The sequence below is a fragment of the Phocoena sinus genome, chromosome 2 (genome assembly GCF_008692025.1).
Source record: "Phocoena sinus isolate mPhoSin1 chromosome 2, mPhoSin1.pri, whole genome shotgun sequence".
Classification (NCBI taxonomy): Eukaryota; Metazoa; Chordata; class Mammalia; order Artiodactyla; family Phocoenidae; genus Phocoena; species Phocoena sinus.
Window position 1 is genome coordinate 29773349 of NC_045764.1, and position 13743 is coordinate 29787091.

Consider the following 13743-nt stretch of genomic DNA (forward strand, 5'->3'; position numbering starts at 1 on the left):
GAGTATAATTGCTTTACAATGGTGTGATAGTTTCTGCTGTATAGCAAACTGAATCAGCTATACATACACATATATCCCCATACCTCCTCCCTCTTGCGTCTCCCAACCACCCTCCCTATCCCACCCCTCTAGGTGGTCACAAAGCACCGAGCTGATCTCCCTGTGCTATGCTGCTGCTTCCCAAAAGCTATTTTACATTTGGAAGTGTATATATGTCCACGCCACTCTCTCGCTTCGTCCCAGCTTACCCTTCCCCCTCCCCATGTCCTCAAGTCCATTCTCTACGTCTGCACCTTTATTCCTGTCCTTCTCCTAGGTTCTTCAGAACATTTTTTTTTTTTAGATTCCATGTATATGTGTTAGCATACGGTATTTGTTTTTCTCTTTCTGACTTGCTTCACTCTGCATGACCGACTCTAGGTCCACCCACCTCACTACAAATAACTCAATTTCGTTTCTTTTTATAGCTGAGTAATATTCCATTGTATATATGTGCCACACCTTCTTTATCCATTCAGCTGTGGATGGACCCTTAGGTTGCTTCCATGTCCTGGCCATTGTAAATAGAGCTGCAGTGAACATTGGGGTACATGACTCTTTTTGAACTATGGTTTTCTCAGGGTATATGCCCAGTAGTGGGATTGCTGGGTCGTGTGGTAGTTTTCTTTCTAGTTATTTAAGAAACCTCCATACTGTCCTCCATAGTGGCTGTATCAATTTACATTCCCACCAGCAGTGTATGAGGGTTCTCTTTTCTCCACACCCTTTCCAGCATTTATTGTTTGTAGATTTTTTGGTGATGGCCATTCTGACTGGTGTAAGATGATATCTCATTGTAGTTTTGATTTGCATTTCTCTAATGATTAGAGATGTTGAGCATTCTTTCATGTGTTTGTTGGCAATCTGTATATCTTCTTTGGAGAACTGTCTATTTAGGTCTTCTGCCCATTTTTGGATTGGGTTGTTTGTTATTTTGATATTGAGCTGCATGAGCTGCTTGTAAATGTTGGAGATGAATCCTTTGTCAGTTGCTTCATTTGCAAATATTTTCTCCCATTCTGAGGGTTGTCTTTTCATCTTGTTTATGTTTCCTTTGCTGTGCAAAAGCTTTTAAGTTTCATTAGGTCCCATTTATTTATTTTTGCTTTTATTTCCCTTTCTCTAGGAGGTGGGTCAAAAAGGATCTTGCTGTGATTTATGTCATAGAGTGTTCTGCCTGTGTTTTCTTCTAAGAGTTTTATAGTGTCTGGCCTTACATTTAGGTCTTTAATCCATATTGAGTTTACTTTTGTGTATGGTGTTAGGGAGTGTTCTAATTTCATTCTTTTACATGTAGCTGTCCAGTTTTCCCGGCACCACTTATTGAAGAGGCTGTCTTTTCTCCATTGTATATTCTTGCCTCCTTTATCAAAGATAAGGTGACCCTATGTGCATGGGTTTATCTCTGGGCTTTCTATTCTGTTCCATTAATCTATATTTCTGTTTTTGTGCCAGTACCATACTGTCTTGATTACTGTAGCTTTGTAGTATAGTGTGAAGTCAAGGAGCCTGATTCCTCCAGTTCCGTTATTCTTTCTCAAGATTGCTTTGGCTATTCGGGGTCTTTTGTGTTTCCATACAAATTTTGAAATTTTTTGCTCTAGTTCTGTGAAAAATGCCATTGGTAGTTTGATAGGGATTGCATTAAATCTGTAGATTGCTTTGGGTAGTATAGTCATTTTCACAGTGTTGATTCTTCCAGTCCGAGAACATGGTGTCTCTGTCCCTCTGTTTGTGTCATCTTTAATTTCTTTCCTCAGTGTCTTTTTTTTTTTTTTTTTTTTGCGGAACGCGGGCCTCTCACTGTTGTGGCCTCTCCCGCTGCGGAGCACAGGCTCCGGACGCGCAGGCTCAGCGGCCATGGCTCACGGGCCCAGCCGCTCCGCGGCATGTGGGATCTTCCCGGACCGGGGCACGAACCCGTGTTCCCTGCATCGGCAGGCGGACTCTCCACCACTGCACCACCAGGGAAGCCCCTCCTCAGTGTCTTGTAGTTTTCTGCATACAGGTCTTTTGTCTCCTTAGGTAGGTTTATTCCTAGGTATTTTATTCTCTTTGTTGCAATGGTAAATGGGAGTGTTTCCTTAATTTCTCTTTCAGATTTTTCATCATTAGTGTATAAGAATGCCAGAGATTTCTGTGCATTAATTTTGTATCCTGCTACTTTACCAAATTCATTGATTAGCTCTAGTAGTTTTCTGGTAGCATCTTTAGGATTCTCTATGTATAGTATCATGTCATCTGCAAACAGTGACAGCTTTACTTCTTCTTTTCCAATTTGGCTTCCTTTTATTTCTTTTTCTTCTCTGATTGCTGTGGCTAAAACTTCCAAAATTGAGTAATAGTGGTGAGAGTAGACAACCTTGTTTTGTTCCTGATCTCAGAGGAAATGGTTTCAGTTTTTCACCATTGAGAACGATGTTGTCTGTGGGTTTGTCATATATGGCCTTTATTATGTTGAGGTAGGTTCCCTCTGTGCCTACTTTCTGGAAGGTTTTTATCATAAACGGGTGTTGAATTTTGTTGAAAACTTCTTCTGCATCTATTGAGATGATCATATGGTTTTCCTCCTTCAGTTTGTTAATATGGTTTATCACATTGATTGATTTGCATATATTGAAGAATCCTTGCATTCCTGGGATAAACTCCACTTGATCATGGTGTATGATCCTTTTAATGTGCTGTTGGATTCTGTTTGCTAGATTTTGTTGCAAATTTTTGCATCTATGTTCAGTGATATTGACCTGTAGTTTTCTTTTTTTGTGACATCTTTGGTTTTGGTATCAGGGTGAGGGTGGCCTCATAGAATGAGTTTGGGAGTGTTCCTCCCTCTGCTATATTTTGGAAAAGTTTGAGAAGGACAGGTGTTAGCTCTTCTCTAAATGTTTGATAGAATTCGCCTGTGAAGCCATCTGGTCCTGGGCTTTTGTTTGTTGGAAGATTTTTAATCAGTCTCTATTTCAGTGCTTGTGATTGGTCTGTTTATATTGTCTATTTCTTCCTGGTTCAGTCTCGTAAGGTTGTGCTTTTCTAAAAGTCTCGTAAGGTTGTGCTTTTCTAAAAATTTGTCCATTTCTTCCAGGTTGTCCGTTTTATAGGCATATAGTTGCTTATAGTAAGTAATCTCTCATGATCCTTTGCATTTCTGCAGTGTCAGTTGTTACTTCTCCTTTTTCATTTCTAATTCTATTGATTTGAGTCTTCTCCCTTTTTTTCTTGTTGAGTCTGGCTAATGGTTTATCAATTTTGTTTATCTTCTCAAAGAACCAGCTTTTAGTTTTATTGATCTTTGCTATCGTTTCCTTCATTTCTTTTTCACTTATTTCTGATCTGATCTTTATGATTTCTTTCCTTCTGCTAACTTTGGGGGTTTTTTTGTTCTTCTTTCTCTAATTGTTTTAGGTGTAAGATTAGGTTGTTTATTTGAGATGTAACAGGTGCACTTTTAAATTTATTTATTTTTTTTTTTGGCTCTGTTGGATCTTCGTTGCTGCGCACAGGCTTTCTCTAGTTGTGGCGAGCACGGGCTACTCTTCATTGTGGTGTGTGGGCTTCTAATTGCGGTGGCTTCTCTTCTGGCAGAGCATGGGCTCTAGGCGCACGGGCTTCGGTAGTTGTGGCTCATGGGCTCTAGAGCACAGGCTCAGTCATTGTGGCTCACAGGCTTAGTTGCTCCATGGCATGTGGGATCTTCCCGGACCAGGGCTCAAACCCATGTCCCCTGCATTGGCAGGTGGATTCTTAACCACTGCACCACCAGGGAAGTCCTAAAACAGGTGCACTTTTAAATTAGATTACTTAGCTGGACAATTCATTTGCTAGGGCTGTTATGACAAAGTACCTCAAACTGGGTGGCTGTAAACAATAGAAATTTATTCTCACAGTTGTGGAGTTTGGAAGTCTGAAATTAGGGTGTCAGTAAGGTTGCTTCCTTCTGGGGGCTCTGATGGGGAATCTGTTCCGGGCCTCCCTCCGGCTTCTGGTGGTGCCAGCAACCCTTGGCTTGCAGACCCATGATCTCTTCCTAACTAACTACTTCTGCAAAGACGCTGTTTGAAGGTCACATTCAAGGTTCAGAGAGTTAAGACAGGGACATGTCTTTTGGGGGGACACAGTTCAGCCTACAGCGGTCACTTAGGCTTATGATTTCTGACTCTCATGTGGGGTCTTGACCGAGGACGAGGGTGAGGGAGCCCTGGCCGCAGAGGGTTCCTGCAGGACTCCTCTGTCTTTCATTTCAAAGTGTTGATTTGTTGGGATCTTTGGAAAAGAAAAAAGCCAGGAGATCAATATCAATTCCAGTGTTAGGGGCTCATATCCAGGTGGTTTCATGTGGGTTTTATTATTTGGGCGACTTTCATTTTATATCCTTTTAGCACTACTCTTTTTGATTGTTACAGATGGAATAGTTCGATTTTCAGACTCTTATACTTCTTTACTTTTTAAAATTGAGATATAATTGACATATAACATATGCTTCTTTTTTAAATACACCAGTTACTTGATTCAAATTAGATCTCTTTTTGCAAATTTTAACTTCTGTGTTTTCCCATTTATGGTTTTAGTTTCATTATAAACTTTGATGATACTTTAAAGCCGTATAGCAAACTTCTATTTATTTTATTTTATTTTATTTTATTTTGCGGTTCACGGGCCTCTCACTGTTGTGGCCTCTCCCGTTGTGGAGCACAGGCTCCGGACGCGCAGGCTCAGCGGCCATGGCTCATAGACCTAGCCGCTCCGCGGCATGTGGGATCTTCCCGGATCGGGGCACGAACCCGTGTCCCCTGCATCGGCAGGCAGACTCTCAACCACTGCGCCACCAGGGAAGCCCCAAACTTCTATTTATAGTCCATATTTTAGATCCTAAAACTACCTTAAGCATTTGTATATGGAAAATTAGAGAAACAAATGTGATGTTTACCTAAACTGCACTCTCTCACTTTACTTACATTGAAGAATCTTTAGCTTGCAGGGATAAAATCCATGATCTTAGAAACGTTTTAATTTATTTGTTCCCTGATCTAGTCAGCAGACGTTTATTGCTGTACACTACTCCAGGGATGGGGACTCTGCAGTGACCAAAAGAAAACCCTCCTGCCCTCCTGGAGGAGACGTGGACAGATAGTTAGATGGTTCCTGCTATGGAGACGGGACCACCCTGGAGGACAGTGAGGGAGAGGGCCACGAGGCCGTCTGCCAGAGGCAAGAAGGAGGCCAGGGCCCCGGAGGGAGTGGGCTGGGGTTTGGAGGGAGAGCAGGGCTGGATGCTGCGTGGAAGCAGGGAGAACAAGAGCAGAGGTGAGGCCGGGGCAGCCTCGGAGCCCGTGGACGGTGGCGAAGGCAGACCATGGATGTGGTGAAGCTGTACTTTCCCCCAGCCATCAAGCACTTTTTATGTGGTCTCTCATCCAAATAATTGCCGATTTTTACAAGTACTGAGCCTGTGCCCACACAGTGCACGTCTGGCCTGGAGGCCACACAGGCAGTCTAGCATTTCTGCTCACTCCTGTCATCGTCCTTCTTGGAGACGTGACTCTCCCTTCTTAGCCGTTTTCAAACCTGGGAAATCCAACCTTGCAGAGAAAGGAGTGGGTGCGAAAAGGAGTTGGTCGTTCTCTGGTGGACACATGTAAGGGGAGGGCAGGGGGACAAGGGAGTCCCTCGGCGTCTCTACACTTCTCAGGAGCCCAGAAGTAGAAGGAGCAGACATTGGTGTCTCCTGAACAGAGAAAACAGGTGCTGAGAAGAGCACAGGGACGTGTGGCAGCCACACCTGCCTTCAGAGGCCTTCAGGGCCCAAAGGTGCAACCTTGGTGTGCATGCAGCATATTTACATGCATATCTGTGTTCAGACAGCTGACGTGCTTCTAACCGGACACAAACTGCCATTACAGGCCCACCGATGACAGCAACCAGCCCCCAGGCCGCGGCGTCCTCTCCATGCACGGGCTGACCTATGGGGTCATCCGGGTGGACTCGGAGGAAAAGCTGTCTGTACTCACCGTGCAGGACGTCGGCCTCGTGATGCCTGGAGGTGAGCGCGGGTACAGGCGCAGAGTCAGAGCCCAGCCGGGGACCAGCTGCCAGTGCTGCCCTGGCTGGCATCCCTGTCCCCGGCTGTGAGCGTGCCCACCTCGGCCTGACCTCCAGTCTGGTCCCATGTTCGCCAAGCTTCAGCCCAGGAGGTGCGGTAACACGGCCCTTCCTGATGAAAGAAAACCCAAAATGTTCATGAGGCTGAGGAAAGGCCTCTATGTCACATGCACCTTGGGACCCCAGGAGGCACCCGGGGCTGCTCTGCACCCCCAGAGGCACCTGCACCACTTCTCCCCATGCAAAGGTCAGCTTCTTGCTGGTCGTCCTGGTGCACTGGGGGCCAAACCCTTATGGAAGCTTGCCTGCAGCACAAGAGCCCTTGTTTAAGTCACAGAAATCATTTCCGCGTTGCGTACAGACAAGCTCCCGGCAGAAGGACCTGCCTTGATGAAACCCTCTTGCCTTTCCACCCCTGCCCTGTGCTGGGACACCTCCTGAGGCCTTGCGGGGGCCCCAGGGAGTGCAGCTAGAACAGCTCTGCTGGCAGGAGGGAGCCCCGGTCTGATTTGTAGGGCTCCCTCCCTGGCCCTGCCTCTCCTCACTCTTCACATGGCGTCCCCGGGGAGTGGGCCCCCTTTCCTGGGGCAGTTCCTCCAGAGCCTGGACCTTCTCCTGATGAGCTTCCACGCACATGGGTGTTGTCTCGCCTCATCAGGGGCAGTCGCATCCACATACAGCCTAACCCCAAAGCCAGGCACATGCTCAGCTCAGCTGCAGCTTCAGCCAGGCCTCCTGGCTCCATTCCTTTCTTGCTTTTTCAAATAAAGCAATTCCCCATGGTTCCAACCTCAAAAGATGAGAAAACTGTACAGTGAAAAGCCTCCTTTCCAGCCACTGGAGGCACCCACAGTGGAGACATGCAGGCAACATGTACACAGACAGACACACACACACACACTGGCATATTCTTTTTCCTGTTTTTTTAAAATTTCACATAACAATAGAGCCCTTCGTGCCTGCTCATATCTTGAATCTTGAAGCTCGTTTGTTAGCAGCACGTGAAGAGCTCACACATTCCCTTCCAGGCTGAGGAGCATTATGGTGTTTGAACACATAATAGTTTATCCAAACCCTTTCCATTGGGTGATTTTCCACTTTTTGCCCCTGCAGTGTGGTTGATGCAGTAACTCATCTGTGCTCCAGCCTGCAGAGGTGTGAGGAAGAGCTAACAGGAAGCGTTCTAGAAATGTGCAGTGTGAAGGGCACACACCCAAGTGACTCTGATGAGGCTGTCCTTCAGAAGGATCATAAGGATTGATATTCCTGCTGCTAGCGGGGGACGCCCCTCTTTCTCCACTCCCTCATGCCCAGTGTATTTTCAGACTTTCTGATTTTTACCAGTTTGAGGGGTAAAGAATACTTTGGTGTCATTTTAATTTGAACTTTTCTTACCATGAGTGAGCTGAAATCTTCCCGTGTTTTGAGTGGGTCTCTTTTTAGACACAGCACTTCCTGTCACCTGACACCAACCTGGGGATGAGGGCAGCCTTATGACTCTTTCTGCCCAGCTCAGCTGTCACTCGGTGCACCCACCACCTCCCTGAAACACCAGCTTCAGCCCTGATCGCTGGCGCTCTGCAAACAGGAAAATAAGCATCCGCCAGCCTTCCCTGAAGGGCACACCTTGACGGGGAGTCTGAGGTCAAAGACTGAGATTCCCGTGGGACGGGGGAGGCTTTCTGTTTAGAAAAGCCTGAGAGGCTGTTGAGCAAGTGTCTCCTGCTCGTTGGTTTCAGGGCTCAGGCTGCATCTTGGAGGCTGTGTGGGCTAGCTGATGACGCTCAGGCTTGTTCTAAGTGTCGTCCTCATGTCTGGATGGCAGAAACTGTTACTCCCTTTAAATGCCATTTACACACTAAAATTAAAGCAATTGGAATTATTGACTGATGTCACAACTATAAAATGTGAGGTTTTGCTGCGACATGGAGACTCACTTGCCTCAGGGACTGTGAGGACCTGCTCGCTTTCACCTGTGGTTTTGCTGCAGACGCTGCTTCTGCTCGTTTGGGTTCTTTTCCATATTCATTCATTTCTTCTCTCTGACTCCCTCCCTCCCTCCCTCTCTAACGTCACTGTGCTTCGTTTTGCGTTCAGCCATCATGTGTTCGGTGAAGCCGGACGGGGTTCCCCAGCTGTGCAGGACGGACGAAGTCGGGGAGCTCTGCATGTGCGCAGTTGCCACGGGCACGTCCTACTATGGCCTCTCGGGTATGACCAAGAACACCTTCGAGGTAGGTGGGAGGTGAGCCCCGTCAGACAGCCATTGCCAGGTGCGTGGAATAGACGTGAAAGAGAAGATGGTGATTTCTCGATAAAACGTATTCATAGTAATTAAAATGGTTGCACTTTCTCCTGCCGTTATTTTTGTAGTTTTCAATAAATTTGGCTTAGCAGCGTTGTTTTCACCTCATAACCAGAGTTGAGAAAGAGCAAGTCGTTTTTTTAAAAGGGGCCTTTTTGTTCATTGCCGTTCTCACCCGTTTAGGAAGAGCAGCAGCTGACAGGTGGGGGCTGGAGAGTGTGCACGGCCATGCTGGGGGAGGGAGCAGTGGCCCCCTTGGGGCCTGTCAGCCTCGGCCAGACATGCACACTGCACATCTACCTCTACCACACGAGTGTGTGTCCGTGCCGTGTGCACACGGGTGTGGCATGCAGTTAGCACACACATGCACACACTGCCCAGTAAACCCAGCATTCTCAGAATTCGTATCATTTCACCAAGCGTGCCTGACCTTAGAAGGAACACACTTTGACTAAGTTGTATGTCAGCAAACATGAGTTGTTTGGGGATAAATTTATTAACATGTAGAACTTCAGATGTGAACACATGTGATGTGGTGCCTTGTACAGGCAGCTTTGTTGAATGTAGATTCAGGTTTCTAAGTGCCCCTGAAACTGAGCCAAACACAGTCTAAATAAAACTTATCTCCTTTTCTTTGCGACTTATCTGTCGGGTGGGTTGAGGAAACTAGGGATCGAGTTTGAACTCGTGGTAGGGCCTGCTTCCTCTGTATTTTTCTTTTGAGTGTATTTCCAATAAGGAAAAATAGCATTTTAATGAACAGGGATTACTTTACAACTGACAGATGTTATTTAAAATGCACCTTGCTTCTCCACTTAACCATTTTTATGCTGTGGTTTTATAAGCAGAAGAATGAATTAGTGTTTGTTAGACTGTGGCAGGCCTCTTCAGAGGCCCCTGCACATGGGCCGGTGGGACGAGCTGTGAGAGCTGGGGAGGGAGGGGAGGTGCCCGCAGGCTGGCGCTCACAGCAGCTATGCGGACCTGGGCTTCTCCAGCCAGGGTCAGGTGAGGAGACCCAGCTTGGGGGAAGCAGGACCAGTGGGCTCCAAGGAGGAGGGTGGAGGCCGGGCCCTGCTGGGCACTCAGAGCTCTTTGTCCCCAGGTGTTCCCAGTGACGAGCTCGGGGGCCCCGGTCAGCGAGTACCCCTTCGTGAGGACGGGCCTGCTGGGCTTCGTCGGCCCTGGGGGCCTCGTGTTCGTGGTGGGCAAGATGGACGGGCTCATGGTGGTCAGTGGGCGCAGACACAACGCCGATGACATCGTGGCCACAGCACTGGCCGTGGAGCCCATGAAGTTCGTGTACAGGGGAAGGTGAGCGCCCTCTGTGGTTGGCACAGTTCTCCACAGACTACACTTTCTGTGTAAAACTGCAAAAAATTGCTTAAACTAACGAGACTTGGTGTCCTCCTCTGTAAAATGAAGCCACTGGACTCTATTACTTCTGAGATTCCATGCAGTTCTGAATGTCCAATTTTATGAAACTTTTCTGAGCCCCATAAATATACTTTCACTAAATTCTCTTCCACATTAAATAAGAATGTCCATTTGAAAATCTTATTTTTAATAAGTAACTACACAGAGGAAAGAGCCAAGCATTTATCTTGCTGCAGCTCATTCACCCAGAGGTAACAGTTGAGCCACAAACTGCCTGGAAATTGGCTCCCGTGGGTTTCTTCCCGGTGGTGCCCCCAACCCCAGCTTGGCACACAACCGACACTGGATCGCTGACCACGGCTCCTGAGGTTTTGCCGATTTGGAGGAAGTCAGCTGCTTTGGATCTCACCCTGAGTTGCCCAGCTAGTGGGAGCAGGAGGAAGCAGAGCTTGGGGTTGGCGGTAGCCGAGCCACCTTCGTGCACAGGGCACCCTGGAGGGCCATTCGCCACATTTTGTGTTTCCCACGAGAGGCAGACACAGCTAGCAGAAAATGATTAGCTCCCAAATGGCAGATTTCTGCTGATGGGGAGAATATAGCTTCGCAGGTGCAAACTCAAGATGCAGGTCGCACGGCTCAGTAAATTTCAGCAGTTCTGATACCCGCGCTTGACTCCCCTGTCCCAAGGCACGAGGCCCGTCACCCAAAGCCACGGGCTACCTCCACAGGAAGTGTGGTGGTTCTGCCCTCCGGCTTTGCCAGGCTTCTCCCCCAAAGCCGCACTTCCGTGGGTGAGCACCTGGGAGTTGGAAGCTGCAATTACCCGTCAAGGTGGTAGTTGGCACTGGGAACCCCTGAGCTCTGCAGTTGTAACAGCTGCGAAGCGCTTTATGGCAGGGCCAATCCCTTTGTGAGCCTCTCCAGCATGTGATCACCGCGATTTCCTGTCTGACCCCACAGAATAGCCGTGTTTTCGGTGACTGTCCTGCACGACGAGAGGATCGTGATCGTGGCTGAGCAGAGGCCAGACTCCACGGAGGAGGACAGCTTCCAGTGGATGAGCAGGGTGCTGCAGGTAGCTCGCTCCTGCCCCGAGCCCCTCTCCTGGGCTCACGTGAGCTTCCCTGCACCATTGTGCTCTCTGATCATCCCTCCTTTTGACCAGAGATTGCATCAGCCATGAAACTTACACTTGCCTTCTAGGGAAGGAGCTAAACAGACCAGGCTTAGGGTTCAGAGGTTTGCAGAACTGGCTCCCGCTCGCTCGTGGAGGTCGCAGCAGGACCTTTTGGTTATGACCTTGAGAGCGTGCTTTCTTTTCTCCCAGTGTCCGTTCTTGTGTGTGTGGTGTCCCACAAGTGCTATGGAAACTGTATTCTGCTCCGTTTGGCGAGCCTGCCCTCCTCTGACCTCAGCGTCTCCATGCCGGGAGCATCACGGGTGCTGCACCTGCTTCTCTGTGTTGTGATTTGCACAGTCTGAGTATTTGCTCCATGCCTGTTCATGATACCTATTTTAACACGGTTCCCTCTCTCACGACCTTCCAGGCAATCGACAGTATACATCAGGTTGGGGTTTATTGTCTGGCATTGGTTCCAGCAAACACCCTCCCCAAAACCCCACTCGGTGGCATCCATTTGTCAGAAACGAAGCAGCTTTTCCTGGAGGGCTCACTTCACCCCTGCAATGTCCTGATGTGCCCCCACACGTGCGTCACAAACCTGCCCAAGCCTCGGCAGAAGCAACCAGGTACATCTGGAGGGCCGTGCAGGCCCGGGATGGCCCTGGAGCTGGGTGGGGGCCACGCTGACCACGGTTCTCAGCCTCCCTCCCCTCCCGTCTCCCATCACACACTCCCAGGCAAGTCAGCCTCCCGCTAAGCGATGTCTTTCTACCAAACATGGGATAGAATACAGCAGAGTCCAGACAGCAGGGGCTGTAGACCACTTGGTTGGAGAGGTGTTGGCAGTGCCTGAGCCTAGCCTTCTTGGCAGTTGTCAGACCTCCTGGGTGGCCTTTGGCAGAGAACCTCTCAGGGTCATGGCTTCCTGTTGAACAAATTAGAATAAGGCTTCCATACCTGTTTCATGAGTCACAGCAGCTGGAAGCCTGTGAGGAATCGTACAGATCAACTCGTGACGTTGTCATGGTGGTAAACATTTGTCTGCTGCTTTGCAATTTGGGGAACACGTAATTATCTACCATCTGACTTGATCCTCCTAGCAGCTAACTGATCATAGTCTTTAAGGCTGCACACAGTTATCAGTGAAAACGAATTCATTGCAAGAATATGGTGGTGAGGAATCAACTCTTCTGCCAGTGTAGTGATGGAGGGTCCCCAGGCCTCCAGGCTTGATGTGCAGACAGACCTCGGAGGCAGCCAGGATGAGCTCGGGCTGGGGTATTAGGACGACGACCAACAGTGCCTGGCACAGGCGGGCCGCTTGTCCACACGTTACATGTATTAACTCATTTCATCCTCATGGATTTCGTCCTCTTATCTCCATTTTGCAAGGAAATGAGGAAATCGTACCACAGAGGGGTTCAGGAACTGCCTAAGGCTGTGGGTCCAGAGTGTAGGAGAGACAGGCCTAGCCCTGACAACTCTTCACTCCACCGATGAAGAGTGGCAGCACGGGCAGAGTTCCTGGCGAGTCAGCTAGAGGTGGCTGGTGGGTACTGGGCGCAGCACAGTTGGCGGTAGATATAGGAACCAGCCCATCCCCGGGCCACCCCTAGAAGTGAGCTTGATGAGATGGGGGTGAGCGGTCTCTCCAGATTCAGGTGAGGACGCTGATACTGCAGGAGGAAAGCAGGTACCAGGCTCCCCGACTTTGCCCCTCTGTGCAAGCAGCAGCACCGGGATTGCCACAGCTTGGCTCTCGCTGTGTTCTTACGGAATCGACAGGAGTGTCTCGGCTCCCCGGGGTGTCCTCACTCACTGTCCCAACCTCCTTCTCCCACCTTTAACCTTGGTCCATCATCAGATGCCTCGACCCGGTGGCCAGTGGGCCCAGGTGTTGGAGACGCAGTTTGTGACAGCAGAATTTAGGACAGACATTTATGATGAGGGATCGTTGGCAGATGCATGACCGTTGCAGGGCTGCAGGGCTCAGACACCTGTCAGACATCTAGGAACCCATGACAGGGACGCGTGGCCCAGTGAACAGGCTCTGAGAGCCAGGTTGGGCGCCTTCCTCCTCAGGGCGCACATGGCAGGTACCAGGATCCGCACCGCTCTTACATGCAGCACAGAAAATGCAGCTTCGTGTGATTGGCAATTGTAAGGAAAGGATTCTCTAATGGTACCTGGTTATCTCATCTATTCTTGTTAATTATTGGAGGTTATATAACTTTGTCTTCAAAAAACTGTTTGTTGTTTGTTTTTTAACAAATACTAAATGAATAGATGTCAGCATCTCCCTAACTGGAGAACAAAGGCAGCGGCCTGGGAGAACACTTATGGGAATTTGGTGAAAGCTTTATTTCTATGTACCCTTACTTGAGGCTTGTTCATATTTGCTGTCATTTTCATGGTAGTGACTTACTTGAAATCCTGTTCTAATTAGATTTTTCAAAGCTACGTCTTTGAAAGGATTTCCCCAGAGTAAGCTTCTTCCCAAAGTGAGAAGTCATGTTCTCAGGAACTTCACTCGTGTTTTCCTCACGTGTGTGCCGCTGCTTCTTTGCAGAGATCGGCCCTGCCTCTGTGATGGTGGGGAACCTGGTGTCTGGGAAGAGGATCGCACAGGCCAGCGGCAGAGACCTGGGCCAGATAGAAGACAATGACCAGGCCCGGAAGGTGAGAGCTGAGGGTCAGACGTCTACCTGGGCTCTTCTCCACTCCTGCCCAGATGCTGTATCACAAGCGTCACCAACTCCCACTTGCCCTGTCTGGCAGCCCAGTATCTACCATTGATGACCTT

At 48.7% G+C, this 13743-nt stretch overlaps 1 protein-coding gene across 3 annotated transcripts in view; it reads left to right on the plus strand.

Moving 5' to 3' along the window:
- Positions 1 to 13743, plus strand: part of DIP2C (disco interacting protein 2 homolog C) — a 372892-nt gene that overhangs the window by 289437 nt on the left and 69712 nt on the right. For all 3 annotated transcript variants that reach the window (XM_032623322.1, XM_032623323.1, XM_032623324.1), the window contains 6 exons: positions 5937 to 6076; positions 8233 to 8369; positions 9546 to 9754; positions 10778 to 10892; positions 11365 to 11566; positions 13510 to 13619. In XM_032623322.1, the coding sequence (XP_032479213.1) occupies positions 5937 to 6076; positions 8233 to 8369; positions 9546 to 9754; positions 10778 to 10892; positions 11365 to 11566; positions 13510 to 13619 (913 nt within the window). The remainder of the gene's footprint in view (positions 1 to 5936; positions 6077 to 8232; positions 8370 to 9545; positions 9755 to 10777; positions 10893 to 11364; positions 11567 to 13509; positions 13620 to 13743) is intronic.